Genomic DNA, 27,999 nt, shown 5'->3' on the forward strand with positions numbered 1-27,999 from the left:
GGAGAATATTACACATAAAAAGGTTGTCTTTTTGAAAATAGAGTGTAAAATAAAAAAAAGGGATGCGGCCTCAGATGAGGGAGGGAGGGAGGGGACGATTAAGTGGTGTTGTTTATTTGGCCTTACAGCAGTAAGAAAAGCACTAGAACACATTAACCCTAATATAGTTATGAAACTTAAGTTCATTCTTTCATCAGAGGTTATGGAAAAAAATGATGATTAGGAACAAACCAACCTCGAGAGCGGGTAATAATTTTAAGGCACTTTTTATTGTGTGTGAATGTAAGTTTAAAAAAAATGGGCAGGAGAGGGTAGGGAAAAGGGCACAGCGATGTCACCCTGTTTCATTGCCCCAATCAGGAATCCTGCAAAAATAAAATAATATTAATAAAGGTGAAGCCCCCCCCCCCCCTTGAAATGTGCCGCGCCGCCCCCTGAGATCTGTGCGAATAAAGTTACTTGCCTTGAAATATTGTTGGTACCCTGTAATAACAAGCGTACATACACGTGTGGCGCGACGGTTACCAGGTCATAGTTTACGAAACATCATGGCGGCGCTCTTGGGTCGGCAGTTGCGGAAAATTCCCAGCGCTTCTTTTCGGGGAATTCTCAGTCAAAATGTCGTCAATCGCTCGCCTGTTATTGCATGTTCAAGGTGAGTATACTTTAAGTGATTCCGTGTGGACAGGAAGGTTGTTACTAGTTAATTTCGAGTATAAAACGGTGTCAAAATTACTCGAGTTCTCCTTGGTGTAAACTGGTATAGCCATATTCGCCATCCCAACACTATCATAGGCCAATTGGTACCTTTCTTAAAAGCTGCTAACTGATATTGATAATTACTTACTTAACTATATAAACGAGAAAATGTACTGAAATAATGAAAACTTATTCACACAACCTGACCAAAAAGGATTGAAATAAATTACAGGAATGAAATGAAAGGTGAATTAAATTGACTTAAAAAAAGGTAAACAGTTTGAACTAGGCCTATTATTTATTTGTTTAATATTAATTAAAATTATTTAGCATTTAATTAGTTGTATCCAACAAAGTAAGTACTGTTGCAGGCCTGGAATAACACTCGAGCCACAGAGGCCATGGTCTCTATTCCTATTGCCCCTGCCCTGGTACCTTGCTTGGCCTCGGTGCCCATTCAATTCAAAAGTTTGCAACTGACTTACTTAATACTTATTTAAGAAAGAATTTCCTATGGAAGTGCCCTTTCTTTTAAGTTTAAAATTTGTTTAATGAAAATGCAATTGCCCTTTCAATTCAAAGATGAACTTCCAGCCCTGAATATTGTTCAATATTGTTGACTTTTCTACACTACACGTACATTTTTACTTACTTTATTTGTAGAGGGAAGCAATGGCAGCCAGAAGTGAAAGATGTGGAGCAATACGCCAAGGCCGTTATGATGCCAGATGAGGTCACATCCAAGTGGCCAGCACCCCCTTGGGATGGTGAGAGCTCAAGTCAAAAAGAAATCCTATCAAAAAGCCTGGTTGATACTTCATGAGAATGCAGAGCGAATTTTGACGTCACAGGGCTATTTCCACAGCGAATGGTTTGCAGGAGTTGAGCACAGTTCAACTGTTGCGAATTATTGCAAATTAATGGCATTCTCAGGAAGTATGAACGCAACGCTAGTCAAACAGCCTAGTCTGTTTAAAGATGGGTCTGTTGATCATTCATGTAAGGTCAGGCCAGTGGTTCTTGGGTAAAATGTAAATTTCTATTGAAATTCAAGGGGCACAGTGTTGTAGCTAGACCAATTTTAGTGTTCGGCTATAAATCTAATTTAGTCCACCAAGGGCAAGCGGTTCAAAAAATAATAATTCATGTTTAGATATGGGGCCATCATTGCTGAAGTGCAATCTATGGGAAACATGTGCTGGGTGGTACAGTGTATTTTGCTCCGAGTGCTGGGGGAAAGTAGTTCTGGCCAGGCTGGCCCGACACAGCCTCTGTGGCTACAACACCGGGGCCGATTTCACAAAGATCTAAGATTGATCGTAACTGCAAATCAATCCTAGTTGCTAAGAAAAGTGTGATGTCACAATGCAAACCACTATGGTGATACCTAAAATTTGTCTTGTGAAGGAGCAAGAAAACAACCGTCTCCATTTCTTCAATTATATCTCTGATGATTAGTATGAAAATTTTTGACTGTTGTTCCCGTCTACAGATCGGGATAAAATGCCGGAGAAAGAAGTCTCCAATCTGGTCATCAATTTTGGTCCGCAGCATCCAGCTGCCCACGGTGTGCTGCGTTTGGTTCTGGAACTCAGTGGGGAAGTAAGTTAATAATTATACTTAACTCTGTATGTAAAGACTATACCGGGGGTAGCGGTCACTAGACTAGCGGCTTGTACCAAAATGCCAAGTGCCACTTTTTTACAAAGAGCTATGTAATAATCGTAATTGCTGAGCAAAGTGTGTTGTCATGATACACTTTAATAAATCAATATTGACAATTTATCTTAAAGATGAACCTTTGTGTTTTGTGAAATCAAACCCCAGGATCTTTATTTCTTACAATAACACAACGTTTTCACAGATGATTTCCTCTTTGTTTTTCTTCTTTGCAAGTGCAACGGAAAACTGAAAAGAAAAATCTACTTAAAAAAAAAACACTGTACAAAGATTTGAGTGAGGGGGGGTTCTCATTTTGGCAAAAACCGAAGTTTCATGTCTGTTTATTATAATGAACTTACAAAAAGTAATTACTATTCAAACTGATAGTATACATGTATATACAACCTCAAATCTATAAGTTGATATGATAAGTATTCCTGAGTATGCACATGGACTGCATACACTAAAGCAAGAAACCTCACCATGGATGGTAGAGCCAGACATGGATGGTAGAGCCAGACATGTAGATCATACATGTAGGTGTTGTGTAGTTAAAGAACCCAGTGCACTTATCACTAAGAGAAGGGGTTTGTCCCAGTGCTTCTGACAGTGTCTGCTGAATGCACAGCAGAACCTTGTAGATCATTACAAGGTGCTACATTTTGTCCTTTTTTTTTTTTTTTTCATAGACTGTCATGAGAGCCGACCCTCACATTGGTCTTCTCCATCGAGGTACCGAGAAACTCATCGAGTACAAGACGTACCTCCAGGCCCTACCGTACTTTGACCGTCTTGATTACGTCTCCATGATGTGCAACGAGCAAGCGTACTCGCTCGCTGTGGAGAAGTTACTCAATATTGATATCCCAGAGAGGGCTAAGTGGATAAGAGGTAAGGGGACCAGGGAAGTGGGGGCCAGTTGTCACCTAGAGTTGTGGGTCTATGTTTATTTTCGGTTACACAAAACTTACCTATCTTTGAAAGGGCAAGGGCACCAAGGCATTTTCTCTTTGGCAAAGGGCACCCTATGAGGACATTGTAAATTTCTACTGGAGCATTTAAAGGGCACCATGGCAATGAATAGGGGGTATGGAGGCAATCATAAAATATCAGCCCTGGGATTAGTGGATACGGGGTAAGGGGACCAGTTAACCACTAGAGTGATTTTCCTAAATGGTTAAACGTAAGTCATGACTTTCGTTTCTTTGTTTAATAATAATAATAATAATAATAATAATAATAATAATAATAAGACTTTTAATGCGCACATATCCACCCTGCTGGGTGTTCAAGGCGCAGTAAAACCAAAAAACAAAACAAAACAAAAACAAAACACAACACAAAGAAAAACAGACGCAACAAAATTAGTCATTGTTTGAAGATTTTGTTTTCATTGGAACCCACTGTTCGGTTGAATCCTATAAGCCTTTTTGAGGTATGGCGGACATGACAGAAGTGTACCGTTTGATTTGGGTGTATACACACAAATTTACCCAAACCTTATACTGTTGTAGCATTGTGTCCGCCATATCTCCAAAAGGCTTGTAGTTGTAAATCTGTTTTGAGTAGTATTTGTTCTGTAGCGAACCGGTGGTTGGCAACTCAACTTTTCGATCAGAACCATTATAAAGTATAAGTCACTCAGTCATAAAATGTTTGTGTTTTTGTTTGTGTCAGTGTTGTTCGCTGAGATCACACGCATAGCCAACCATATCATGGCAGTTACGACTCATGCTCTGGATGTAGGAGCCATGACGCCATTCTTCTGGATGTTTGAGGAGCGTGAAAAGGTCAGACAGTTTTCTAATATTACCCTCAGTCAATGATTTAATAATAATTTCAAATCATAACAATAATACACAGTTCTTACATAGCGCTTTTTACACCAGAAGGGTGTCCCAAGCAGAATTATAAGAGCCATAAATGTTGCACCCTGTAACAGTTAACAAGTTTACATTGTGTGGCGAGTGCGTATAAACACAGTGCATAATCAACCCACCCACTGTGTGAGCATTCAATATCATCCATTGTGGAATACAAGAGTGGCGACGAGGTCTTCAATGGCCATTAAAAACCACCAAATTGTTCTCATTGGGTGTTGAGGTCCTGTATCACCCAGCCATGGCAGGCAGATAAACTATGTCAACCTGCAATTAGGGCAAAATTTCATAGTGCTTGCTGCTTTAGAACAAAATGTAGCTAAGCACAATAAAATTATGTTAACCAGAATACGGTTACCAGCCATTTTATTTTGCCATGTGACGTCACATTGTGACTGGTATCCTGCCAATATCTGAATTGTAAGCAAAGTTTTCTGCTTAAGCAGCTCTATGAAATTGGGAACAGGGCTTAATTTCATGGCTCTGCTTACTGCCGAATTCTACGCTTACTTGACATACTGGAAGTATGGACTTCACATGTACTGTAAGTAAGCGACAAACTTTGTGGTAAGCAGAGCCATGGAATTGGACCCTGGTATCATGTAAAGAATGCTACACCGAACACTTATACACCGTTAGTTCTGTGCGCCAACTAGTTGTGCCACCATATCTGACCCGTGCAGTGGAATGGTTTCAATTAGTTGGTAAACTCACTGGAAACGAGGCTGGTTACTAGACCTTGACGTCATCAAGCAGCCATCTTGGAGGTAATTGAAACAATAGGAATGCACCGACTTGTACGCTCTGAGCGAGGGTGCCCTACCAAAATGACGTCATGTGCATAAGGTCTATAATGTTTACGTTTTTTCTCAACGCAGACGTTTGAGTTTTACGAGAGAGTATCTGGGGCTAGGATGCATGCCGCTTACATCAGACCGGGCGGAGTCCAGCAGGTAAGCCAGAAGTGAAGATGTCTGTCATTGATGTTTCCGGTCCTGTTGACTAAGTCTGTAAAGTAGAAATCAGACAAACAAAAAAAGACCATTTTTGTTCAAGGGAATAGACACCTTAGGTTTTTGTTCTAATCCTATATAAATATACAATTAGGTTTTTTTTCTGGATCTTTTCCTTAATCCCTTTCCCCTGTTTTCTATAAATGGAATGTATTTGTTTGTACTTGTTTTATACCTCTGAAGAAGGTCCGGTTTGGATCGAAGGCTAAGGCCATCTACCCTACTCTACATATAGGTATACACAATAAAACTAACCTGTGAAAGTTTTATCCTTTAACCAAGTAAATTTTTATTGACATTAATTTTAAGAGTGGTTACCGAACGTCTACCTTCCCTTTACAATTTGTTTGTGTTCTTAAAAGTTTTTTAGATTGACAGACGCTTATTTTGTTTGACTCCATGTTTTATAGGACATGCCCCTTGGCTTGATGGATGATATCTACAAGTGGGCCCAGAACTTCTCTCTAAGAATCGATGAAGTTGAAGAGGTAAGGTGGCTTTTTGGAGTTTGTTATTAGCAGCCTGTGTTAACTCAAAGGGCGAGCACAATATTGGTAAAATTGAAATTAGAATTATTACAGATTTACTCATATTATACATAGTATAAAGATGGTCATGGTAGAGAACATTTTTTCAGTGAAAAAAAGGTTGTTTACTTTAAATTAAAAAAAACATTTAATTGCGCTAGATAAGTGAAAAATCCAAAAACCAGGAAAAATAAATGCCTGGAAGGGGAACAGTGTTAGCCAGAGGGGTGTCTGTAATTTACACATAAATGTATTGTAAGTGAACAATTTGGACACCCAGTTATAAATTTCCAGCAAATCTGGACACTGTTTCCCACATCCTGGCTTAAAGTTGAGGGGGAGGGGAGTGAAGTGTAGGGGGTGGACTACTAAAGTGATGGATTTCAACTGTTTATCTCCTTTGCCTTAGATGCTAACCAATAACCGCATCTGGAAGGACAGACTGACCGATATTGGGGTTATATCGGCAGAGGATGCTCTTAATTATGGATTCAGGTAAGTTGAAATCAAACTCCATTTCCTAATTGCATTGTGAATTTTCCCTTGAATAATTCTCTGAGGTTTTGAATAACCCCTTTTTGCTATGAAAAGTCGCCATCTTGTAGCAAACCGTATGCGCGTCCAACGCGTACATCATCGAAGCACGAAGCACCAACATTCCCGGTTTGATTTCTACCGCACATGCACGCACACACACATGCACACGCGCAGACGCCATCTTTTAGGTCAGATATTTGAACGGTGACGTCATATTTCAATACGGTCTATAATGATCAAATTCATTTTTCTGAGAATCCTTGGCTTCACAACCCTAATAAATAAGTATCTGATGACGTTTGCCTTTTGTGTTTGACAGTGGAGTGATGCTCCGAGGATCAGGGATCAAGTGGGATCTACGTAGGACCCAGCCATACGAGGTTTATGATCAGCTGGAGTTTGACGTACCAATCGGGACACACGGAGACTGCTATGATAGGTAAGACCACAGTCTGGCCCAGTGTGTATTAAAGACATAATGTGTATAATACAATCTAATACACAAGCGCAAGTGGAATACTGAAAAATATAGCGCTTCTGCGTCCCATATCCATTGAGGCCAAAATTTATCATCCAGTCTCATGTGCAATACGCAAAGTAAAATTTTTTGTTATTTCGTGACGAACAGCATGCACGCGCACAAAGTATAGAATTTAACTTTTGCACTGTCCGTATATGGAGCGTGAGGCATAGACACTCACAATGCGCAGTGTGCAATAAAAAAACTGAAGTAGGTTATAGGTTTTTATACCCCCCCCCCCAGTTCGAGCATCTGATTGGTGGATTAGCGCGTACTGGGATATAATAAGTTATAAATCCATCCTGTGCCAAATCTGAGAGGAACAAGGCTGCCTGATGTTTAGTCATCTTCATCAATTAGCGGACGCAATCGAGATCCCGTTCCTGACGTCACGTCAAAGGTGTTTATCCCTCATCATGTTCGGAAGGTCCTCAATTTCAGACTGTGTATGTCTACCAATTATGTCGGTGTAATTCAGAGGATAACGTTCCTTAATAAGGCGCAGAAGTCTCCAATCAGGTATGACTGGGTCTTTAGCACAATAACAATGGCCAGCAAATTGGACTCTGCGCTGAGCAACAGTGACAGAGATTAGTGGAATGTCTCCGTAAATCCGGTTTTTGGTCTTGTGCTCACGCCATGAGATGTTCCTGGTTTGATTGGCTGGGTATTGTGCCACTGCACCTTGTAAATCCTGACATGGTGCTATAAAGGAATTGGTATCATACTCCATCAAGTAGCTCAACACCCTGTAGGCAAATACTGACAGTGCATAGGGACCTCACAATGAAATGCTCGATAAGAATGGTTTATTATTATTATTAAGTGGTCGGCGTGTATGTGGTTGTAAGAATGTCTTTCTTGGTCATTTCTCTTCAGATATTTGTGTCGTGTTGAAGAGATGAGACAGAGTCTCCGCATCGTTGAGCAATGCCTCAATAGGATGCCTCAAGGAGAGATCAAAATAGATGACAACAAGGTGTCTCCACCCAAACGAGCAGAGATGAAGGTAAAAGAAGTTAAATATGTTTAAGAGACCATAAATGAAGGTGGAAAAGTAAAAGAAGTTTCAGAGCAGAAATTAAGCAAAAGAGTAAACATGTTATACTATTAGAAGAATAGAAAAAAGGGTAAGACAAAATAACTAATAGCGGAAAGGAAAGAAAGTAAAGAGTGAAAGTAGTATAGGAAGAACCGAAATGAAGGTAGTGTAAATGATATTTGAGAAGAAAAGAGATAAGGTTGGAGAGTAAAAAGTAGTTTTAGAAGTGCAGAAATGAAAGAAAGTAATAGTGAAAATCGTTCTAGAATAGCAGAAATAAAGGTGGAAAAGTTAAAGAAGTTTAAGAAGGATATAAATGAAGACAGGAAAGACTAAAAAATGGTTTTAGAAGAACGCCAATGAAGGTGGGATAAATAAAACCGTTTTTAGAAGAACAGAAATGAATGTGGGAAAGAATAAATAGTTTTAGAAGAGCACAGAAAAGAAGGTGGGATAGAATAAAACAGAAATGAAAAAGTTATAGATTTCAAGGAGCTTTTAGGAACAGTGTCTTCAGTGCTACCGAAGTAGATCAAAAAAACAGGATTTCTCCATAAATCTTAAGAAACCAGGCAGACTTTAAAAGTCCGACTTCAGATTCAAATTTAGTTTCTCATTCCTGACTTTGGTGTTATTTTGAAACCCACAGGATTCAATGGAAGCTTTGATTCACCATTTCAAGCTGTACACAGAAGGATACCAAGTGCCACCAGGAGCAACGTATTCCGCTATTGAAGCTCCTAAGGTAAGATATGCTGTTACTCAGTTCAGTTCTTGTTCATAATGTCTCTTTCAAAGATTGAAGCAATTGTAAGAATCTTGCTCAAGGGCACCCGACTGGAAGCACAACGCACTCCCTGACAGCACCACCTTGTGTCCGGTGCACTAAACCATTTGGCTATGACACTTCCAGGTCGAGAAAAAACCCAAATGACCCACTTCAATTGAAGTGGTGCCCTGTGCTTTTGCCATGGTATTTGCCATGGTGCCCTTTACTAAGTTCCATTTCAAATTTACCTGTTCCTCATAGAATTGCCATTTTTAGAGGACAATTGCCATGCCCCTTCAAGAACAAAATTCCAGACCTGCACTTCATAAATAAGTCACTCACTTGGTCGTCTACAGGGGGTCTCAAGTATGGCTTTTCCAAGTAATTTGGTCTTGCATGAGGGTGGCGTGTGTGTCAGTTGATTCTACACCGATGTCTTTTTGCAGCACCCCGGTGTAAGATATTTTTGATATTCCTCATCTCCTGTGCCTGTGAGTTGGTTTCCAGAGAATTACTTTGTGTGCCTCTAACGCCGGGTGCCTGTAACAATTGCCTGCTGACGATGGGCTGCGATTTTGTCTCTGACCCTAGGGAGGTCGTCATATAAGTGACTCGTTTTCAAATATCTGATTTCCAGGGTGAGTTTGGTGTATATCTTGTGTCCGATGGGTCTAGTCGCCCATACCGTTGCAAGATCAAAGCACCTGGTTTCGCTCATCTAGCAGGATTGGACAAAGTGTCCAGAGGTCACATGCTGGCTGATGCTGTCGCTATTATCGGTAAGTTCATGCTGAAAACTCCTCATAATAGTCAGGGCTCGAAACCAGCAGTTGCTGGTCGCCAAATGCGAGTGAAAATAGCGGAGTCAAAAAGCCTTCGTTCACTCGCCTAGCAAGACAAATAATTGTTCCTTTTCACATAGAAATGAGGGTATAGTGGCAAAACCCAAAAGAAAGCTTTTACTAAAGCTATTCAAACAGTTTGGCAAGTCTGGATGTTTACTAGATTTAATGTCGTCGTGATCTCGATCAGAATGCACATAAACCATATTGTGCTGACTGCGGGTATCCACCACGCATGACACTACATTTGGTCACCCACCGGCAGTATATGCATAGTGCCTACACAGTACATAGTCCAAAGTCCAAGCTAACCAACATTTCAATATTCTCAGCCTGAGCTGCTGTGCACTTTTATACCCATGTACCCCTGGTTGGAAAGAAGCAACATACGTAGTAAAACATCTTGTGTCGAGGACCCGAACCCACACTCTGATGACGTAACCTTCAGAACTTTAATTTGATGCTCTTCAACCACTTGGCCATGACACCCTATCCTTAGATGTCTTAATGGGCTCTGTTTGGAATCGATTTAAACCAGTAAACAGAAGTCACAAGTTATGTAGATGCACAATTCTATCATATTCTTGTTGTCTTGCAGGAACCTTGGATGTTGTGTTTGGAGAGATTGATCGCTAAAGACGTCAGAAGGTCATCCATAAGAAAACAGTTGTCTTATTTAGACTGGGACAGGTTTTAAAGACTCATCAATTATACATCTTGACCTTTCCTTCCTGAGGGAGAACGCAAATATTTGGCCTGAAACAACCAGTGAAATTCTTTGCACTCCTTAAAGTTGATAGCATGGGTTGAATCAAATCAAACATACGGTGCAGTAGGAAACTAACATTTAATATTGTACAAAGTGAATTCCTATGATTGGGAAAAAATACATGTACTTTTCTGGACAGGCTTAGCTTTGAAGAATGTGCATAAAATAGGTTAAAGTGAAGATATAAATGTTCACAGATTTGCAAACAACTTAATGGTATGAAGATGTTTGAAAACAGTGAAAACATTTAAGGATTTTCCCACTTTTTCTTGCTACTCCAATGGCCGATTGAACTTAAACTTTCACAGGTTTATGATGTCATGTATATGTTGGGTTTAACATTAAGTATGGATACTGGTATACATGTGTGCTTTAACTTGCTCTCTGGAAATTAAAGAATTAAAACCAAGGCAAGATAAGAAAGGTGTTTCGTAAAGTTGAATAGGAAGCCGTTTTCTGCTGTTGACAATGTAAATATTTATTCTGGACTCTATTTTGGTTGCCCCAGTAAACTTGATTTGGGCTGACACTATTATTAAAGAGACCACACTCTTGTGATCTACACATATAAATGTAATTACAAAAGGGAAATAACATCATTGGAAATTTCTGTATTTTTCAAGAAAATATGGAGTTTTGGGGTAGGATTTATTTATGAAGAATCGGTTCATCGACCTGTTTACTTTTATAAGTCTTTGAAAAAAAGCCATCCCGGACCTTGTATTAAAAACACAGTTCAAATGTTTTGAGAGACCATCGCTTTAAAATGATACAAAATGGCAAATGCATCTTCACTGTAGAAATTAAATTTAAATTACACAAAAAGAAATACTCGTGCTGTACTTTACAAATTTAGTCAAACTTCATATGGATTAGTTCGTATTTGTTAAAAAAACAAAAAACTAATAAACATTGATTTGATTGAAGCATAAGTGAGCTTCTTGTGTTTTATTTGAGTGGTTATGGAAATTCAATGCTGTTTACTTGTACATTTTTCATTGCGAAGTTTATCAACACCATTGATCTCCTGACATTGACAAGAGCAAGCTAGTCGAAACATTGAGACCTATTAAGAACTCGTCCTCGGTAGTGCAGTTAATAACGAGAAATATCCACTAAAGCTTTAAGTAGTAGTCCCGGCCGATCTTCTGCCTAGGTAGTAGTTAAAAAGCAGGACAGTTCTTTGTAAAAAATCTACTCGCTGTAGTAGACTATAAAGCAAGACAAGCTCTCAAGCGAACAGAATCTACCTAGCTAGGAGATGCACACATGGTGTTACAACAAACCAAATATATATTGAAAACTCACCATGCAATGCCTCAAATCCCATATTTCTACATATCGCTCTGCGTGCATGTCAACAAATTTTGTTATCACAAAGTGACATTATTTGCTTGCGTTAAAAATGTGGATATCTTTGCTTGCCATCAAGCATCACTATGAAATTGGGCCCAGGCCAGGGGAGGCCTCAATAGACCGTTATCATGCTGACTCCCTCTTGGTCATGTCCATCATATCGAAAAACAATAATGCATGCTAATAATCGTCTTGAAATTAGGAACCAGACTATTTTGTTCTTCCAGCCTCAGTTCGATAACATTGATATCAATGGGAGAGATTCAAGATGGCTGCACCATGATAAAGGTCTATGGCGTCAGTGTAATTCCAGGCTTGTTTGCAAAGGGGCAACAGTTTTGACTCTAGTGAGGTGATGGAACAAGTGTTACCTTAAGCCAGGCATGCATCTCGCAACACGGTATCCTGGTCCCTGATGAAACTCAGCTCAGTTCTTCAATAAGTCTGTTTTTAGGCTTGGGTGGGGGTTTATTGTCACCCCATTGCATCTCAAAAGCTGACTTGGTTAAATTATGCTGCTCCTCTGAAGCTTGTCTTGATCCTGTAATAAATAATCGGAGGTTAAAATAAACAGTCGGACTCGACAGTAGAAGCATGAATCCCACTAGAGTCTAATTTCATAGAGCTGATTAAAGGGAAGGTATACAATGGATGATCTCTCTTAAAATCAACGGCAATAACAACTTAACAAGGTAACAGGTGTGAGTTGCTGAGGAAAAGGATGTGTTATTCTGGCCTCGTTTTAATGGAGTTTTCCCGTAATGCATGTCCCCCAAGTTAGAGATTCTACTGTTTGAAAAGGCATTACATGGGGATAACAGGTGTGAGTTGCAAGAGGAAAAGGATGTGTTATTCAAGCCTCTTTCTTTAATAGTGCTTTCCCGTAGTGTTTACCCCAAAATTAGAGCTTCTACTGCTTGAAAAAAGGAATTACATGGGGATAACAGGTGTGGGTTGCTTGAGGAAAAGGATGTGTTATTTAAGCCTCTGTCCTTAATGGTGCTTGCTTGTAATGTTTACCCCAAAATGAGAGCTTCCACTGCTTGGAAAAGGAACCACATGGGGATAACAGGTGCGAGTTGCAAGAGGAAAAGGATGTGTTATTCAAGCCTCTTTCTTTAATGGTGCTTTCCTGTAACGTTTACCCAAAAATTAGAGCTCTAACTGCTTGGAAAAGGAATTGCATTCGGATAACAGGTGTGAGTTGCTTGAGGTAAAGGATGTGTTATTCAAGCCTCTTTCTTTAATGGTGCTTTCCCGTAATGTTTACCCCAAAATTAGAGCTTCAACTTACTGTACATTGCTTCTACTTCAGGGATCAACATCCTCGGCTCGTCTTTATGCTCAACATTCCAGGCAAGAAAAAACTCCAGCTTCTTCTGACAATTGAAGCAAGTCTTATGTAACTCTCCTTTACTATCCTTCGATGATCTGTTTTCTTCTGGTTCAGAGTTTTTTGAAGAATTCTTGTTTTCTGTGAAAGTAAATGGTGCTCGATTATCCAAGATCAAACGCTGCTGCCATTACTACAATAGACCTGTATCATGCTGCCTCCATCTTGGTCATGTTCCTCGTATCGAACAATAATGGACGCTAACCATTTTGCAAATAGGAACCAGACTATTTTGTTCTTCAAACCTCGGTTTGGTAACATTGATATTAATGGGAGAAATTCAAGATAGCTGCACCATGATAATGGTCTATGGAGAATCATGAACACAGTTACGGTCGAAGGTCAATCAAATACATGTACTTTGATGTACACAGCTCCAGGACTCTGGAAGCAGCTTTGAACATGTTAAGTGCGCACTCACTTCTATTCAAGAGTTCACTTGTGTAGTTTAAAGGCACTGTACACGTTTGGTAATAACTCAAAATGTATATTAGTATAAAACCTTTCTTGGTAACGAGCAACGGAGAGCTGTTGATAGTATAAACTGTGTGAGAAACGACTCCCTCTGAAGTAACATAGTTTTTGAGAAAGAGGTAACTTCTCACTAACATAATAAAAGACTTCTGGCCAGACACAAGGGTGTTTTTTCTTTCATCATTTTCTTGCAATTTCCATGATCAATTGAGTGCAATTTTCACAGGCTTGTTATTTTTTGCATATGTTGGGATAAACCAAGTGAGAATACTGGTCTTTGACAATTACAAAACGTGTTCAGTGCATTTAAGAGTTGTTCATGTTCATTAAAGGCAGTGGACACCATTGGTAATTGTCAAAGACTAGCCTTCACAGTTGGTGTATCTCAACATATGCATAAAATAACAAACCTGTGAAAATTTGAGCTCAATCGGTCATCGAACTTGTGAGATAACAATGAAAGAAAAAACACCCTTGTCACACGAAGTTGTGTACGTTTAGATGGTTGATTTCGAGACCTCAAGTTCTAAACCTGAGGTCTCGAAATCAAATTCGTTGAAAATTACTTCTTTCTCGAAAACTATGGCACTTCAGAGGGAGCCGTTTCTCACAATGTTTTAAACCATCAATCTCTCCCCATTACTCGTCACCAAGAAAGGTTTTATGCTCATAAATATTTTGAGTAATTACCAATAGTGTCCACTGCCTTTAAGTAAGATGTATGCCTGTACATCACATTGGACTGTTGCCTCGAACAGAATGCCCTTCACAATACAGCTGGTTAGCATGTGCATGGCTCAATCTTCGCGGGCAAACAAAATAATCAAAACAATTATCATGTAATAATGATGTGATCGCCTCTTGGCCAATCAGAATGGACGAACTGTCCCAGGTATTAACTATTTTATGAAGACACTTACCTTTGGCAAGTTGCTTTCTGGCTGCTCCGAACAACCGATGCATATCAGAGAGAGCGGATTGGATGTAGGCCGTGGGTGAGTCTGAAGCTTGCCCCAGGAGGAGGTGTGTCACGTCACGAAGGATGGAGGACGAGAACGTGTTGCTATTGAACAGCGACTGATCAAAAACAAATGGATATTGGGTGAAGAGCAGGGTTGTAGCAAGACCAATTTTAAGCAATTTTGTTTAAGTCCACTCAGGGCGAGCGGATCAACCAAATTATGCTTGTTTCATTATTGAATAATAATAATACTAATACTGAAGTCTTATAGCGCACGTATCTACCAAACAAGGTACTCAAGGCGCTGAGTATATACAAACTTTCAGAAAAATAGGTTATTGCAGTGATGAATTCTGAGACCCAATTATGTAGCACCTTATAAGGGTTAAAAAGGTGCTATGGCGCATTATTAATATTTTGATTTATTCATTGGTATCCAAACAAAATGACCAGCAGCAGTAACTGAAAGGGTCACTTAACAATGGCTAAAACGATATTGGGCCATCATTGCTGAAGTGCAAGCTTCTGGCATGGTGCAAGATTTCCAAACTGTTCACGTTATGGGGCCATGCTATATAAAGTCGCATGGCCATTTGACTGTGTTCTTTCTCTGTGACATTGGATAGTCCTTATCATTAGCTGTGTCTCAGATCAATGCACAGTAAACAATATTTTGGTTTATTCCAGGGGAAATCTGTGCTGGGCGACACAGTGTATTTTTCTGCTGGGCAAGAATTGTGATTCAACACTGATTAAGAGAATGCATTGCCATTGAACAGGGAGAAGCCTGGGTGACTAGTGAAATTTACATGTACTCGACTAGCTGCGCCTCAAATAGTTCCAACTTAGACACTAGTCGCCACAAATGTTTAAATCTCAAGATGCATTGCGGCAACAATATGCCGCAGGCGCAATAGTAAAATTCCTGCTGAAACGATTGTGTCACTGATGTCTTATTGTTGGAATAGTAGCGAGCGACAAAGTTGGTTCACCAATCAGGTAGTCTCAATTTTTTTGTCGTGGTGGCATGATTACGATAATCAAGTAGTTAAAGGCAGTGGACACTATTGGTAACTACTCAAAATAATTATTAGCATAGAACCTTTCTTGGTGACGAGTAAAGGGGAGAGGTTGATGGTCTAAAACATTGTGAGAAACGGCTCCCTCTGAAGTGCCATAATTTTCGAGAAAGAAGTAATTTTCCACGAATTTGATTTTGAGACCTCAGATTTAGAACTTGAGGTCTCGAAATCAACCATCTAAACGCACACAACTTCGTGTGACAGGGTTTTTTCTTTTCTTTCATTATTATCTCGCAAGTTCGATGACCGATTGAGCTCAAATTTTCACAGGTTTGTTATTTTATGCATATGTTGAGATACACCAACTGTGAAGGCTAGTCTTTGACAGTTACCAATAGTGTACACTGCCTTTAAAAAACGGGAGTCGCGACTTGACAAAGCAATCAAAAGTTGCGACTTTGACAAAAGTCGCATTAGTCGCCCACGCTTAAACAGCGACTGTTCAAAATACAAGTATTGCATTATGAAGAGAACGTGTTGCTATGGAACAGCGACTGCTCAAAATACAGACAGATATTCTAGAGCACGTTGCAGTATTTGACAGATACCCAGATACCAATAAACAAATCAACTTACTATTGATGCATTATGTACAGCACTAGCCAGTGATTCTTCTGTGTCTGTAAAGTTTACATTATGACTTAATGTAGCAGATAACTCCAGAAGATTCTGTGTAGAAAATAAAACAGCAAATGAGACAAAATTTATAGCTTGTGAAGCTTATAAAAGTAATCAGTAGCTTCTTATACACTCTATAATTTTGGGTCCTTGAAAAAAAAGTTTGAATATTTTATTGAGTACAAGGACTAACCTACATGTACACATGGTGTAGGCTCTAATAGAATGCTTTTTAATCTCAATTTTTCAGATTTTTGCAAGGGCAAAACAATTGTATAGACTAAAATAGGAAAAAATATCACTCAGTGACCCTCATGGCGCTCCAACATTGTTACCCCTGGTCACTGGCCCATTTTATTGAACTCCTTAAAGCCATTGGACCCTTTCGGTACAGAACAAACAAAAAAAAGTTCACAGATTTACAAATAATTTACAGGGTTTACAGAAGGTAATGGTGAAAGACTTCTCTTGAAATATTAGTCCATGAAATGCTTTACTTTTTGAGAAAACGGTAAAACAATATAAATTCTCGTTAACGAGAATTACGGATTTGTTATAAACACATGTCATGACACGGCGAAACGCGCGAAAACAGGAGTGGGTTTTCCCGTTATTTTCTCCCAACTCCGATGTCCGATTGAGCCTAAATTTCCACAGGATTGTTATTTTATATATAAGTTGTGATACACGAAGTGTGGGACTTGGACAATACTGTTTACCGAAAGTGTATAATGGCTTTAAGCCATATCAGCTCCCAAGGGGAGTATACATGCAACGAATATGAACGTGTGGCCTACCAAGCTAAATCTCAGAGCATACTGCTTGAAACAATGAAAGACCATCAGAACATAATGATCGAAGCGTTGAGACGTTAACCATTGGTTCTTTTCAGAACCAACACTACTCAATAGAGATATTCACATGGTGTTACCGAAAACCTCTCTTAGTAATAATGGTTTTGTGTCTTTCTTTATAAGGACAAAAGTGTCACGACCAGGACACTCTGCTAAACAGAAACACCAGGGCCCAATTTCATCATAGCGCTGCTTAGCGTCCGATTTTGTACTTACTGTCCAATTACCATTTCATAGCGCTGCTAACAGTTAGCACACGAAAAGGCATGCTAACCTTCCGGTGCTTACCGCACGAAAATAAATGACGTCACAATGCAAATCCATGGAAATTGCGCAATATGGTCGACCAATTTTTCTGCTAACCTGTGAAATACGCTAAGGCTTAAGCAAATTTTTCTACTACAGTAAGCACGCAAATTTGCTAACCATTAAGCGGCGCTATGAACATGGGCCCAGACCTAGAGTCTGGCTGGTGCTCTTAACCGCTGAGTCATGACACGCCACATATCATACCTTTGCAAGTTGTATTGGTAGATCTCTGTGTGCACCATTGTAGAGTCTGACAACATAAGCATAGCTATATCTGAGTGAACCAGTTAAGAAAAAAAAGTAGAAACAACCAAACAAGAGAAGACACTTTGATAAGCAATGACATGGCCGAACATCACAAAGCACAGAAACCACTTGGCATCGCAAAGTTTTACCTTTTACTAGAGAGATATACAGAGTTAAATTGCATGACAACAGATCCCATTTTCTAAACAGAAAACATTGCTTAACAGTCATCTACAAAGCAGAAATGAGCAGGATACCAATCAAAATGTTTACATAAAACATGGTATACCATAGTTTGGCTGGTTAGCTTATTCTAATAAGCAAACATTTGTTGTGTTAGCTACTTAAGCTTCTCTATGAAATTGGGCCCAGGGCTCTAAATGTACAACAGACCATAGCCCCAAGGCCAGTGATTTTAGCAGTGAATTTGTGACCGGACAAGTCCAGAGGTAATGTGTTTTTTAAACTATAATGACTCATCTCATCTATAATTTGACAAACTTTGTTGGCATAGGAACAGTGAATTTGTGACCGGATAAGTCCAGAGGTAAAGTGTTTTTTAAACTATAATGACTCATCTCATCTATAATTTGACAAACTTTGTTAGCATAGGAACAGTGAAATTGTGACCGGATAAGTCCAGAGGTAATGTGTTTTTTAAACTATAATGACTCATCTCATCTATAATTTGACAAACTTTATTAGCATAGGAACAGTGAAATTGTGACCGGATAAGTCCAGAGGTAATGTGTTTTTTAAACTAGAATGACTCATCTCATCTATAATTTGACCAACTTTGTTAGCATAGGAACAGTGAAATTGTGACCGGACAAGTCCAGAGGTAATGTGTTTTTTAAACTATAATGACTCATCTCATCTATAATTTGACAAACTTTGTTAGCATAGGAACAGTGAAATTGTGACCGGATAAGTCCAGAGGTAATGTGTTTTTTAAACTATAATGACTCATCTCATCTATAATTTGACAAACTTTGTTAGCATAGGAACAGTGAATTTGTGACCGGACAAGTCCAGAGGTAATGTGTTTTTTAAACTATAATGACTCATCTCATCTATAATTTGACAAACTTTGTTAGCATAGGAACAGTGAATTTGTGACCGGACATGTCCAGAGGTAATGTGTTTTTTAAACTATAATGACTCATCTCATCTATAATTTGACAAACTTTGTTAGCATAGGAACAGTGAATTTGCGACCGGACAAGTCCAGAGGTAATGTGTTTTTTAAACTATAATGACTCATCTCATCTATAATTTGACAAACTTTGTTGGCATAGGAACAGTGAATTTGTGACCGGACATGTCCAGAGGTAATGTGTTTTTTAAACTATAATGACTCATCTCATCTATAATTTGACAAACTTTGTTAGCATAGGAACAGTGAATTTGTGACCGGACAAGTCCAGAGGTAATGTGTTTTTTAAACTATAATGACTCATCTCATCTATAATTTGACAAACTTTGTAAGCATAGGAACAGTGAATTTGTGACCAGACATGTCCAGAGGTAATGTGTTTTTTAAACTATAATGACTGATCTCATCTATAATTTGACAAACTTTGTTCAAATGTTGACTTTTAAGTCCAATATCTAAATGTATTAAACATAATAAAAGTTAAATGAGATAACTCTTCCCTTTGTGCTCGTTTGTTTAAAAATTAAATGTGACACTGTAATTTTGGTTTTGCCCATTCGGTTAGCACTGTATACTCGGTACCGCTCTGAGTTATGTGAACAAAATCACAGCCACAGGGTGGGATTTGAACCCTCAACCGTTGCAATTCTAGAGCAGTGTCTTGCCAACTAGACCACCGAGATTGCCCGGTAGCTAGAGGCAGTTTGAATCATAGATACTGTATAGATATTTGTTTTTCTTCTCATTTTGTTTCTTGTCCATATTTAACTTGCAGGAAATACTGTATGTTACAGCGCCAGGAGCGTCACTGAGTGACGGACATGTGCGCTATATAAGATGGCACAATTATTATTATTATTATTAATGGTTTCAAAGGATACAATATATTCAGAAGGTTATAGATCACGGAGTCCGACGCCTTTTTGCTCCGAAGAACTTCGCTCAACTTTGCAATCTTTTTCAGAATCTTCGGGGGATTAGAAGACGCTGCTTCTTCCACGAGGTCCTGATCCGTCGTCTGGTCATCCTTGATGCCCAAATCGTTGACAACTTTCTCCAAGTCCTCTTCGATTTCATCGATGTAGGAGGGTTGTCTTGGAGGTTGGGGCGGAGCTTTGGAAGATGGTGGGGGGTCGTTATCAATCACTTTGATCAGATCTGCTTCCTGTGGAAAGAAGATTCAAAGATTTAGTTTTTATTTTACTTAAGGTAATGTAATAAACTTTGGGTCTTGGAACCTTTTAGATCAATTAAATTCTCTATAAGTGTTGAAAATTTTCATTTGGTCACAATGTCCACGCAGGAAATAATCCCTTAAAAGGATTACACAACCGAGGAATAATACCGACAGTAACGCTACTCAGATTAAAATTTTGGGGCATAGGAACTTTTACTTTTATTAATATTAACCACATTATTTTGAAGTGAATTGTTCTCAAAATGCTTTATACTTGAATAATTGGTCATTTTTCAAGACTACCAACACTACCAGAACCAACACTACGCAAAAGAGATTTCATGCTAAGCAAATTTTTGTGCTTAGCAGCGCTATAAACCAATTTATAACACATGGTGCTACCGCAAACCTCACCTCAGCCTTGATACTTTCACAACAGAAATTCACAATTTCTCAAAGGGTGTCCTTTACCAAGATGAAATGCCTTGGTGCTCTTGCCTTTTCAAAAACGAAGCTTACAGGCCTGTCAGCACGGCCCAGTTTCATAGCGCTGCTAAGCACAAAAATTTGCTTAGCATGAAATTTCTCCCTTGATAAAAAACAGGATTGCCAACCAAATTTCCATGTGATTTTCAGGACAAGCAAACAACATTGAAGCAATCATCTTCAATGCCTTTATGAAGAATTAGGGCTGAGGTGAGGTTTGAAGTAGAACCATGTGTAAATCTCTTTTGAGTAGTGTTGGTTCTAGAAAGAACCGCTGGTTGGAAACTCAATGTTTTGATCAGTATGATCAGATTGTCTTCAATGACCAGGTTTTCAAGTATAGCATTTTTTGGGTCTGTAATCCTGTTTTCATCAAGGAAGAAATTTCACGCTAAGCAAATTTTTGTGCTTAGCAGCTCAATGAAATTAGGCCCTGATTATACTGCCACCATGTTAAGTTCACAACCTACCTAGAGACAAACTATTTTTATACTCACATGGGATTCCCACCACGGTTTCCAGATAGGGACTAGGGCACCGAGTTTCCCCGCGTGAAGAACAGTTTCAAAATCTCTCTTCTCTTTGTCAGTTAGTCTCTCCCAGACCTCATCAATATCCACATCTAGCGTTTGGGGAAAAAATGAATGATAAGTTATAAGATTAAATAGATAGTTTTAAGATCTTCCACTTCATATGTTAGAAGATTGTGGGTACCAACCGCATTTCCGACCACAGCATGTACAATAAGACACCACCAAAAATAAAAATCTCCAGAGCTAAGGAAATTATAAGACCCATTTTACATAATTTGTCAGGGTTCTAGGTGATGTAGCACAATATGCAGCCACCATGCCAGGAACATGGGGGAGAACCCCTTCTCTTAACGACAAGTGCACTGGGTTCATTTACATACTTTACACAACACACGGGACCTACAAGTTAACGTCTCATCCAAAGGACAAAGCAAATAATATGGAGGAAGACTGGAGGGCCCGGGGAAAAACACTTGTGGAGTAGGAGAATCAACTTTAATCACTAGTCGGGAATCGAACCAGGGCCACAGTGGTGAAAAGCAAGTGCTTTACGCACTAGCCACCCAATAGTCCTTGAGCATGTGATGTGTAAGCCACAAAGCACCCTCACTGGTATCAAAGGAAGACCAATCAATGGCTGAGACTTGTGCGGGGCATGTACATGCATGCACAAGTGCATTGTTCAACCTCAGAGAAGCGGCCAATGCCCAGGGTCTAATTCAAACGCATCAAACAAAGGTAAGCTTTCAATAACAGAGACTTAGTGGAATTTTTCACAACCTAGATCTAAGTGAGCATGGAAAGAGAGATTGGAATAGCACCATGTGAATATCTCTTTTGATTAGTGTTGGTTCTTAACAGAACTGGGCCCAATTTCATAGAGCTGCTAAGCACGAAAATTTGCTAAGCATTAAATTTTCTTGCTTGATAAAAACAGGTTTACCAACCAAATTTTCACGTGATTTTCAGGATAAGCAAACAAAAGCTGAATACCAGTAAAAAGCACTATGCAACAAATGGAAATTTGGCTGGTAATCCTGTTTTTATCAGTTTATCGGGAAAGAAATTTCATGCTTAGCAAATTTGTGTGCTAAGCAGCGCTATGACATTGGGCCCTGGTGGTTAACAGTGTGCTCTGATCGTCTTCAGGAGATATATTCTCACATGGTGTTACCTCAAACATCTCTTAGGGTGGTTTGATTAGCTTCCCCGGCTCGACCCCAGTGTGCTCATCCAGCTAGCATATTTTTTTTTATCAGGAAAAAACGAGGGCAGATAATTACCCCACGTTCGTCCTGGAAAAGTCGCATATTTATTAGAAAAAAAGCTTGAACTGTGAGCGCCGAGCATGAAAGCTTGGGAGCACAAAACCTTGCGAGCGCGAAGCCTGCTTACATAAATTTATCTTTGGTTTTAAAAGCCTACTCTTTAATCTAGGGCATTCTATATGGTTTTTATCTTCATGTTTTTATTAATTTAATCTCTACTATATCCATCCTTTCCTACTGACCATCCTTTGTCCTCACCACTTTACTTCCATTGGTTCAGATCCTACTTACCTAGATCTAGTCCTGCAATTCTTTCTTCAAGACTTGCTGCTCCGCCCTCCGTCTCTTCATCCCCTTCCTCATCCTCCTCCTCATCATCTTGAAATAAGGGTTTATAGTCCGTCTCTACCCTCTCTAAGATCTCTAGCATCTTCTTACGGTCTGCTGCACTAAAATCAAGATTAATATTGATAATAATAGTGTTTCTTATATAGCGCATATCCGTCACTCAGTGACGCTCAAGGCACTCTAAAAAACAGTATTTACCTGCAAGGTATGTGCAACTACATTTGAATATGAGACCTACTCTTTTTTCATACATGTAGCACCATGTAATGGTTTACAAGGTGCTGTGGCACAGTATGCTACCAATCATACCAGGAACACCGGGGCGAACCTCTTCTCTTATCGCATAATTTTATTTTGGTTAGCTCCTTTTTGTGCACTGCTTTTAAGCAACTCTAAGAAATTGAGCCCAGGATTGATTCAAATAAAAAGCAAAAACAGCCACATTAGACGTACATTTGTAAGACATAAAACATCTGAATTCACTTACAAGTCTAAAAGATCTCAATCCCTATTTGACATATTTACTAATTTGAGGTGGAAACTGGACGGCCAGGCACAAGGCTAGTGGTTTTAGTATTGGGCCAGTAGACTTACAACCTAACAATTCTGGCAGTCTTGTGTTTTTGAATAACAACGACACTGCATGAATACTCTTTCAATTCTGAACTTTTACCCATAAAGATAAATGAGATTAAGTTTCTCTTAAGCCGTGTTCGCATTGGACTAACGTTTTACCGAGACAGTGGTTAACATTCCAAAAGGGGAAACTTACCAGCGTCCGCACTTGGATTATTGACGTGGGTAAACTAACCGACACGATCGGTAAAACACATATCCACTAACATAAGAAAAACACAAGAGGGGGCTATCGCAGTGACCTTTGATAGGGGTGTACGACAGCGAGAATGCATTCAGTGCAACCGAGCTTCCGTCCATGTTCACAATGCACGATGTACGATGTGTCATCACACAATCACGTGGCTGCAGGTAGATCGGGGACCGGATGTGGCTTTTTACCGGGACGGCTTTTACCCTGATCGCGTTCGCATTGGACTTTTCGGCTCGGTTAAACTAACCTGGTCAATTTAACCGGGCACCTTTGGCTCGGTTAAACTACATGTAGCCATTCGGGTCAGGTATTAAGTTACCTGGAAGGAAAACTTCCTGGGCTGTTCGCATTGGACTTAAAATGGGTAAGTTACCCATTGGTTCGGTTAGTTTAGCCAAATTAAGTCCAATGCGAACAGGGCTTTAGTGCTTGTTTCATAAACTGTGTAGATAGCGTTGTAGTGTTCTTCTCATTTTGCTTCTGGTCTTATAACAAAATCTCCGGTCCAGTCATAGAGTAGTATATAAGAACTAAAGCGCGCACTGGCCTATATACGCGCCCCGGCATGCGCGCAGGCGGCCATTTTCTAAGTTGACACAACAGGCATCCCACAGCAAGTGTTTGTGCGGCCATTTTGTAAGTTGACAAAACAGCATGGTGTAGCGTTCAATAAACACAAACTCAAACGTGTGTTTCATATTCAACGCATGTACAGAATGGCGCGCGCGTGTCTCTACACGGTCGTGTCGCGTTTGTGCAAGAGGCATCACCAGGGCGCCCTCTAGTTCTTATATATTACTCTATGGGTCTGGTACAAATTTTGAGCTACAAGCCCTGTGGTTTTGTGGATTTTCTCCAAAATTGAGCCCAGGGTATGTAATATAGACTTGTGGACAAGTCGTTAATGGTCCCACGCTCTGAGATAGTAGTAGTAGACAGCAGTAGTAGAATACAGTGGGAATCGCGGGGAGAGTCGGAACGCTATCACCGTGACAGACATTTAACGACTTGTTCACAAGTCTAAGTATGTAATTGTAAAACCAACCTTCCTTTCTTGTTTTTCAAAACTTCCTGGAAGTGTTCTCTGCTGAATTTCTCCGAGCAGCCGGAATGTTTCTGACTTTGGTAGCATGCTAGTGAACAATAGGCCGCACTGCATCGAGGGCATCGATACTTGGAGGAATTCTTTAGACATCTGGGGGATAAGATATGAAAGAAGGGAGTAAATAATAATTTAGTAATATAAGTAGCATTTTAAACTTTGCATGGTGGAAATTCGATATGGAAAGGTTTGTGGTAGCACCATGTAATGACTATCTCTACATGAGTTGGGGCAGTTCTCAAAAGAACTGTTAGTTTCAGCAGATGATCAGAGCATACTGATCGAAACGTCGAGTTGAAACCAACGGTTCTTTTCAGAACTACCCAAACTCATGTAGAGATAGTCATTACATGGTGTTACCGCAAACCTTTCCAAATAGTAATACAAGAAACCATTTACATTATATATGGCATAGGTGTGTCAATGTGAGGTGCCTATATGCACTGTCCTATCAGTATTTTCCTACAAGGTATGTGGAGCTAGAATGTACGCGTTGAAGTATGAGACCTAGATGCAGCCAATCAAACCAGGAACACTGGGGTGAACCCCTTCTCTTAACGACAAGTTGCACTGGGTTTCTTTATGTGCATTCACAACACATAGGACCTACGGCTTTACGTCCCATCCGAATGACAAAGGAATAATGGTAAAGTGTCCCGCTTTAGGACACAAGTGTCACGACTAGGACTCAAACCCACACTCTGCTGATCAGAAACGTTAGAGCTTGAGTTTGGTGCTCCTACTATCTGCTCTACCAAGACAGGGTTGGTAGAATTCAAGCGTGTCTGTAATTTTAGAGATCTTTTACTTTGTGTTAAGTTTTAAAGTTACTGAGGACGCCATTTGCAAAGGTGCTAAATTTGATAGCCTTTTTAGTTTCCTAGATCGACGCTGGACATTGTTTTATACTTTTGAGGTGAAAATATGTACCTTTGATGGCAAATTTTGTTTAAATGATGTGGAACACAATCTCGACTCATTTTTTCAATGCACAGAACAACACTTTTAAGGTAAAAAACGTTTGATAAAACAAATTGCCATTTTTTATAGACACGGTCAGTGACATTTCATCCTGGCAAGAAAATAGTGAAAAAAAAATAACAATATTAAATAAAAACCAATTTTTAAATATTTCATTTTTTGTTTACAGATCGGCTGAAAAAGATTTCCAGAAACTGCCATGTGGCAGAATACAGAAGCCACCTACTATTTTTATTTTAGTCAATGTTTACCAAAAGGAATATCTAATTAAACTAATTTGAATAAATTAGATGGGCCTACTAAGTTCTATACTAGAAACTATAAGGCTCCGTAGAAACAAGTAACATGGCTTCATAACTCTAACATGTCTAATAATAATATTATCCTCCTCTGTCCTGTTTTCGAGGTACCATGCCTTTTTCTTCAGATTTAAAAAAATAATAATGATGATATATCAACTGATGCCCTAATTACCTTCTGTTGTTTATAAGAAGTATGTAAAAAATATATTCTAAAACTTGAGGGACCCTTATTTCACACCACGAACCATTTGTTTTGAGTTTTACCTGTTTTCGAGGCAAACAAGAAAGCATGGTGTCCCGGTGAAAGAAACATCTGCAGTGACTTCAAGTGTTCTATGAGACTTTGTGTGTGACTCTTTAGCCAGCAGTTGTCTTCATTTTATTCAAAATATGTTTGATTACATTTTAAAAATTACCATGGTATTTTGCAAAAACTACAAATAAAACATGGAATAAAAAGTGTAAATAATTCTTGGCTTTCAAATCTGATTTTTATTTAGTTTTGTGTCTTTTATGTTTATAATATTTTTAATAAAGCGTTTAAACAAACAGTGATAATTGAATCACGAAGCCGAAGTTTAAATTTTAATATTATAAAATAACAATGATATGAGGGTTACAAACAAATTCTCCAGACTATTATTAGAAAATGACATACAAGACACAATGTGGCTTCTTTAAACCTCCCTGTATTTTTTCCCAGAACGCTTAGCAACCTGTTCAGTCACATGATTGGATCATCTTGAATTGTGAATTGAAAAAGTGTTTGATGAAATTTTTGGTGGGCACTTTTTTGATTTGGCCCCAACATTATGACATATTTTTGTACCTTGTAGTAGATGCAAAGTACTAAAACTTTTTGCATTTACAAAAGCAACTAACCAGTGGAGCCTTACATACATCTACGTATTTCTAAGTTTTGGTCAAAGGAGAGGAGATTCTGTGCTTGGCAAGTCAAACCACAAAATGTATCTAGGGACTGTTTACATCGCGCGCAGAGAGGTGAAACTGAAAGATTTGCCACGATTTCAGGGACACCTTGAATACAGGACGTCCTACGATATACAAAATTATAGTAATATTATTTTATGATTATAATGAGGGGTTGTGAGTTGCCGGTATTTAGTGTGACCCTTTGGGGGCCAGTTTCTTGATCTTTGGAGGGCATTTTCTGAGGTTGCACCAAAGAAAGCCAAGGGTGCTCAGTGCTGTTGTTCTTGTTGCAGATGTTTTGGACATGTGGTTTCCAGCTGAGGTTTTTGTTGATGGTGACTCCCAGGTACCTTGCCTCATCAACGGTTCCAAGTGCAGACCCCTAGGAGTCCACTGGGCCAGCGCCAGTTGGTGCCAGTTTGCGCCAATGCAATTTACTGTGGCGCCTAGTGTCGCCAATAAGGTGCCTAGTGGTGTGTAGTGGCTCAAACTGCAGCTGAGGAGGGTCTGAACCAGGTAGCCGTTGGCCAGTATTTATATAGTCGGCAAGTAGCGCCAAGCGGCGGCAAGTTCAAACCAACTTGGAGAAGTCAAAAGACGTGTGATGCGGCAGGAAAAAAAAAGTGAGTACCGAGTAAAAAATTGCCTTTTTTGAAGAAATTATTGAACGTAACTCAACAAAAGGGAATACAAGCATTATGAATGTATAATTGAGTAGGATGGGGAATGCTTTAGGTGTACAGTACACAGGAAACTTCAGTTCTGGCTGGCCGATTTGAAACAGTAGCGTTAAAAAAAAACTAAATATGTGACCCCTATAATATAAGGCTCACAGTCACAGGGGAGCCTAATGAAGTACCCAAATAGCAACCACAGTCCACATCAAGTGATCTATCTACGTACTAGTTCTAGTGACTGAAGGAGAATGAAACTCAATCTAGCAGATGATAATTTTGATTTGAAATTTAGAGGTTGGATGATGTTTGGGTCTTAAACATTATCCCATTTAATTGTTGGCATAATGCACTAATGCAGGAAACTTTATTCTCAGCATGCCTGATGAAAATACAGACTTCAGTCAGATTGTGAAGTGAGTAAACAGCATGCACAGCTTCTGTCACCGGTGGAGCTTGCACAGTCTCGCGGTAAAATACGTAACAGACATTCATTGACTATAGCCCATTACACACCCTAAATAAATACTTACAAGTCACAAACAGCTGTAGAATCATCGCCTGCACCTGTTTCCTTTGAAGGATTTTCGGCAGTCAACCTAACCGTGGGGGCTGCCATCTTAAACTGGGAACAACAGGGTCAAAAGAGGGCGGTAT

The 27,999-nt window shown here is 39.4% G+C and overlaps 2 protein-coding genes across 2 annotated transcripts; one reads left to right on the forward strand and one right to left on the reverse strand.

Moving 5' to 3' along the window:
- Window positions 1–530: 530 nt before the first annotated feature.
- LOC117301417 (NADH dehydrogenase [ubiquinone] iron-sulfur protein 2, mitochondrial-like) lies at window positions 531–11,192 on the forward strand. Its single transcript, XM_033785392.1, has 13 exons — window positions 531–655; window positions 1,363–1,466; window positions 2,192–2,301; window positions 3,051–3,252; window positions 4,039–4,151; window positions 5,120–5,194; window positions 5,665–5,742; window positions 6,191–6,276; window positions 6,638–6,757; window positions 7,718–7,847; window positions 8,530–8,625; window positions 9,287–9,428; window positions 10,090–11,192. The coding sequence occupies exons 1-13, from the start codon at window positions 549–551 to the stop codon at window positions 10,125–10,127; spliced, it is 1,401 nt and encodes a 466-aa protein (XP_033641283.1). The 5' UTR covers window positions 531–548; the 3' UTR covers window positions 10,128–11,192.
- LOC117301809 (zinc finger HIT domain-containing protein 2-like) lies at window positions 5,173–27,961 on the reverse strand. Its single transcript, XM_033785812.1, has 11 exons — window positions 27,876–27,961; window positions 24,396–24,545; window positions 22,465–22,622; window positions 20,870–20,994; window positions 19,591–19,874; window positions 17,512–17,581; window positions 16,103–16,195; window positions 14,404–14,560; window positions 12,911–13,090; window positions 11,988–12,157; window positions 5,173–5,249 (listed from the first exon to the last, which is right to left on the reverse strand). Exons 1-10 carry the CDS (start codon window positions 27,959–27,961, stop codon window positions 12,039–12,041), a joined length of 1,422 nt encoding a protein of 473 aa, XP_033641703.1. The 3' UTR covers window positions 5,173–5,249; window positions 11,988–12,038.
- Between the last annotated feature and the right edge of the window lie 38 nt (window positions 27,962–27,999).

This window comes from Asterias rubens, chromosome 17, assembly GCF_902459465.1.
Source record: "Asterias rubens chromosome 17, eAstRub1.3, whole genome shotgun sequence".
NCBI lineage: Eukaryota > Metazoa > Echinodermata > Asteroidea > Forcipulatida > Asteriidae > Asterias > Asterias rubens.

Coding starts and splice junctions, on each gene's coding strand:
- LOC117301417 (XM_033785392.1), top strand. CDS start 549: ATGGCGGCGCTCTTGGGTCGGCAGTTGCGGAAAATTCCCAGCGCTTCT. Junction 3,253..4,038: donor GAGGGCTAAGTGGATAAGAG/GTAAGGGGACCA, acceptor TGTTTGTGTCAG/TGTTGTTCGCTGAGATCACA. Junction 5,743..6,190: donor GAATCGATGAAGTTGAAGAG/GTAAGGTGGCTT, acceptor CCTTTGCCTTAG/ATGCTAACCAATAACCGCAT.
- LOC117301809 (XM_033785812.1), bottom strand. CDS start 27,961: ATGGCAGCCCCCACGGTTAGGTTGACTGCCGAAAATCCTTCAAAGGAA. Junction 14,561..16,102: donor CTGTACATAATGCATCAATA/GTAAGTTGATTT, acceptor GTTTTTGATCAG/TCGCTGTTCAATAGCAACAC. Junction 12,158..12,910: donor TGAAGTAGAAGCAATGTACA/GTAAGTTGAAGC, acceptor TATTTATTACAG/GATCAAGACAAGCTTCAGAG.